Genomic DNA, 3,702 nt, shown 5'->3' with positions numbered 1-3,702 from the left:
TCACACAACTATATGCAAAGGTTATCACTCCCTCCCCACAAAAAAGCAAGCACGTGCAAAACTGGTGAAACCCATGTCAGGAATGCAGGTCAATGAACGTATTATGCCAAAGCCAATTTCCTAGTTTTGATAACATACTATAATTACGAGTGATGCCACCACTGGGGGAAGCTGGGTGACAGGAACACAGGACCACGCTGCACTATTTTCTGAAGTAGTTGTAGGTATACGTTAAGGAGGAAGACGTATACACTGGGTCACCATTTTACACCTATCACATCTATCGGTGAAGGTCAAAAAGTCTGATACCATACTGTTGGCAAGAGCGCGAGGAAACAGGTATTCACGTACGCTGCTAGCGAGAGTGTCAAGTGACCGATCTGCACCTCCGTGGAGCACAGTGTGGTGAAACTCATCATAATTACACAGGCCATCGCATCCTGTGACCTAGCACTTCCACTCTTAAGAATTCACGCTACAGACAACTTGGTGCACGTGTACGATCACATACCCGTAAGCGGCTATCTCTGCGGCACCGCCGGAAACAAAGGTCAGAAACGACCTAAATGTCCATCGAAAGGGGATTGGTCTACAATACATCCATACAACAGAACACTCAATTTGTAAAAAAGAATGAGGAGGCTCTCTATATGCTGGTCAGATGATAAACCTCAACATTTAAGTTAAAAAACAACTTGAAGAGGGCAGCCAGCAGACTCCCAGGTGTGCGCACAGGAAACAGGAAACGGACGGCTTGGCGGCCTGTGGGGAAGGTGCTGAGCGCTCGCCTGCACAGCCAGAGCACAAGGAGACATTTTCACCATTCGTCTTTCTGCACCGTTTGGATTTTGAGAGAGATGAATGGCTGAAAATATACATTTTGAAATGAATGTATTCATGAGAATTACTTACTTGCCAGGTGATTTCCAAACCTGACATCGATTAATAACTTAAATGGCATTCGAAATGCGAGTTATGCATCTTAACAGTAAAAGCAAAGGAGAGATGTAAGTACCGTTATTGATATTGATGATACACTTCTCGATTTCTGTAAGTTCCTCTTTGAAACTAATGAAGTACTTGTACAGGGCCCACATGAAAGCCTGGTAGGTTCTAAAGGGAGCTTCAGGCAGCTTCTGAAGGCCGGAGCTGTGCCCAGGTAGCGCGCTGGCAGAGCTGTGCCCCATGACTTCATCGATGAACTCCTGGAGCCGATACACGACCTGGCCATACGCTGCCACCTGCTCCAGCACCGACCGTAGACAGCTCTACGGCAGAAGCAAAGTGCAAGTATTGACACTCAGTCTTCTATCAGCATTCGTATCCCCTCCACTGTAAAATATTTCTTTCCTGACTGTTTTGAACAGTGTACTTAGAAAACAAAGAAATAAAACCAATACTTTGTTTTAGATTCAAAGAGTAGTGTGAGCATTAATTTCTACAGAAAAACGAATTGTGGTTTATACTTTTTAAAAACATGTATCATGTAAATGCCCTATAGGCAAAAAAAAATTACAGTATGCAACTTTCCCATTATAGAATGACGGGGGGGGGGGAAGCAGAAAGCACACATCAAAACTAGGTATGAACATCGTAAGCAATACTAAAGAATTCTCTAAGCACTGGACAGGTGCACAACTTAACTTTGCCCTCTGGATCTTATATACATTTAGTCGTTTTAATACTGCAAAAGTTCTAAAATCATATAACTGCTGTTTACATAAACCCTGTTATTCAATTCTAATTATAATAAATACAAATAACTTACATGTGTCAAGTGAGTTACTGTAATGTTGTTTCTCACAGTTACCTTCCCATCTACCAACTGAAATATAAATAGCTTTTTTACCCCAGAAAGCAACCTGAAATGAGATAAAAGAGACGAACGTGTTTTAAGTTCAGGAAAATACGGACTACAATCACGACTAAGAAATGTTAGTGAAAGACTCAGACTTGTGGGGGTGGGGGAGGCAAGGAGATCAGAAAATTGGATCAGATGATCTTTTCACCTGAACCTTAAGACCCACAATGTTTCAGGATCATCTAACAGAGACGCTAACACACCCAAGCGGCCCCACAGACCTTCCCGTTCTCAACGCTAAGACCACCAACGTCCCACTTCCCGGCAGCGGACCCGGACCGGAGAGCTCTGTGTGGCAGTGCGACACCCTGCGTTTCTCATTTTCTTCTTTGTGGAAAGGAACACGTCTAATTTCTTAGAGTCCTGCTTTCTGGGTATGGGCACAGGCGAACGTTCACTGAAACACTCTGCCTACTAAAAGCAGGAAGCGGCAAACTAGGAACCTCATTACAGATGCAGATGTCATAAAAGGGATGGTTTAATCTAATTAAACCATATGTTGCTATTCAAAACGGAAAACAAGAAAGTATATCGAAATCTCTCAGTCTCCACAGCTGAATCTGAGGTCTGGGCTTCCTGGTCCCAGTCCAAGTGCAGGTAATTCCCATTCACTTTTATTTTTCGTGCTTTGATATATACTTTTTTACTGACTTTTGTCTTTTCTCTCTCCTGACACTAGAATGCAGCCTTCATAAAGAGAGAAACGTCTGTCTTGTTTCTACCTTCGACCTTGGTGTCCAGCATAATGCCCGCCGGGCAGTGGGTGCTCAATAAATAAGTGTTCAACAAATACATGAACGAACCCATGCAGCCCATACATTTGTCTGCAGACACCTGCCCAGTTCCAACTTGGCTTCTGCTAAGCATTCTCTGAGGTGGGGATCAGCCTGCAGGATGTTTACGAGGGTGCGCCTGGGATCGATCCCTTCCAGCTGCTGTCAATTCACGCTGGCCAAGTCTTGCTGCTCCTTGGGGTTGTGGACCATTTCCTCTTGGATCAGACCCTATTTGTTCCCAGCTAGATTATTCAGTAACTTAAAACTAGGTGGAGATTTAGTGTCCTATAGTGAAAGTGGGGTGGCTCCTGAGTAGTGGGAACTGCCCAGGGTTCACACCTAACAGCCGCTTCTAGTTCGCATGTGAAAAACCCCTGAACACGTTTCTTTAAAAAAAATCCCACATTCTGCTTCTCACTAATTAAGTCTTCTAGACTTTTAATTGGGTTAATAGGTCTTACCATAGGGTTTCCCGAATAACCTGCGTCTCAGTGACAGAAACTCTGTCGTCTGGAACGTATAACGGGTCGCTGCTGTACAAGTGTTGGTCCCTATCAGATAAGCAAACATCAAATGACAATGAAAAGCTATTCTCAGTAAAATTATCTATCTCCAAGAATACGTGCAATTTACTGGCAATTTGACCAGTAATCAATAAGCAAACAAACTTTATACAGGATTTAAATGCCTTCCCATTCACCCTCACACATCAACTGAAATACTCTAGAACAGCGGTCCCCAACCTTTTGGGCACCAGGCATCTATGAGAATCTAACGCCTGATGATCTGAGATGGAGCTGAGGCGGTGATGCCAGTGCTGGGGAGCGGCTGCAGGTACCGACGAAGCTTTGCTCACTCACCTCCTGCTGTTCAGCCTAGTTCCTAACAGGCCATGGACAGGTACCAGCCCAGGGTTGGGGGGCAGTTGGGGGGAGGCTGCTCTAGGAGAAGCACTTTCAGAGCGATTCTAATTGCTATGTTAATTGCTGCTTCAGTCAAAAGCTGAAACTATGTTTTTGTCAAAATAGTAACTATTTTTTGCAATAAGTTCACTGAAATGTCAGT

General features: G+C 44.0%; 1 protein-coding gene across 1 annotated transcript in view; it reads right to left on the bottom strand.

The window, feature by feature from the left end:
• Positions 1-3,702, bottom strand: part of TUBGCP5 (tubulin gamma complex associated protein 5) — a 36,734-nt gene that overhangs the window by 19,196 nt on the left and 13,836 nt on the right. The window contains exons 9-10 of the mRNA XM_023523595.1: positions 1,769-1,862; positions 1,016-1,268 (exon numbers count right to left, since the gene is read on the bottom strand). Coding sequence (XP_023379363.1) covers positions 1,016-1,268; positions 1,769-1,862 — 347 coding nt within the window. The remainder of the gene's footprint in view (positions 1-1,015; positions 1,269-1,768; positions 1,863-3,702) is intronic.

The sequence above is a fragment of the Pteropus vampyrus genome, unplaced genomic scaffold (assembly GCF_000151845.1).
Source record: "Pteropus vampyrus isolate Shadow unplaced genomic scaffold, Pvam_2.0 Scaffold395, whole genome shotgun sequence".
Classification (NCBI taxonomy): Eukaryota; Metazoa; Chordata; class Mammalia; order Chiroptera; family Pteropodidae; genus Pteropus; species Pteropus vampyrus.
The sequence above is the reverse complement of the archived record's forward strand: the minus strand, read 5'-3'. Positions and strand labels throughout refer to the sequence as shown.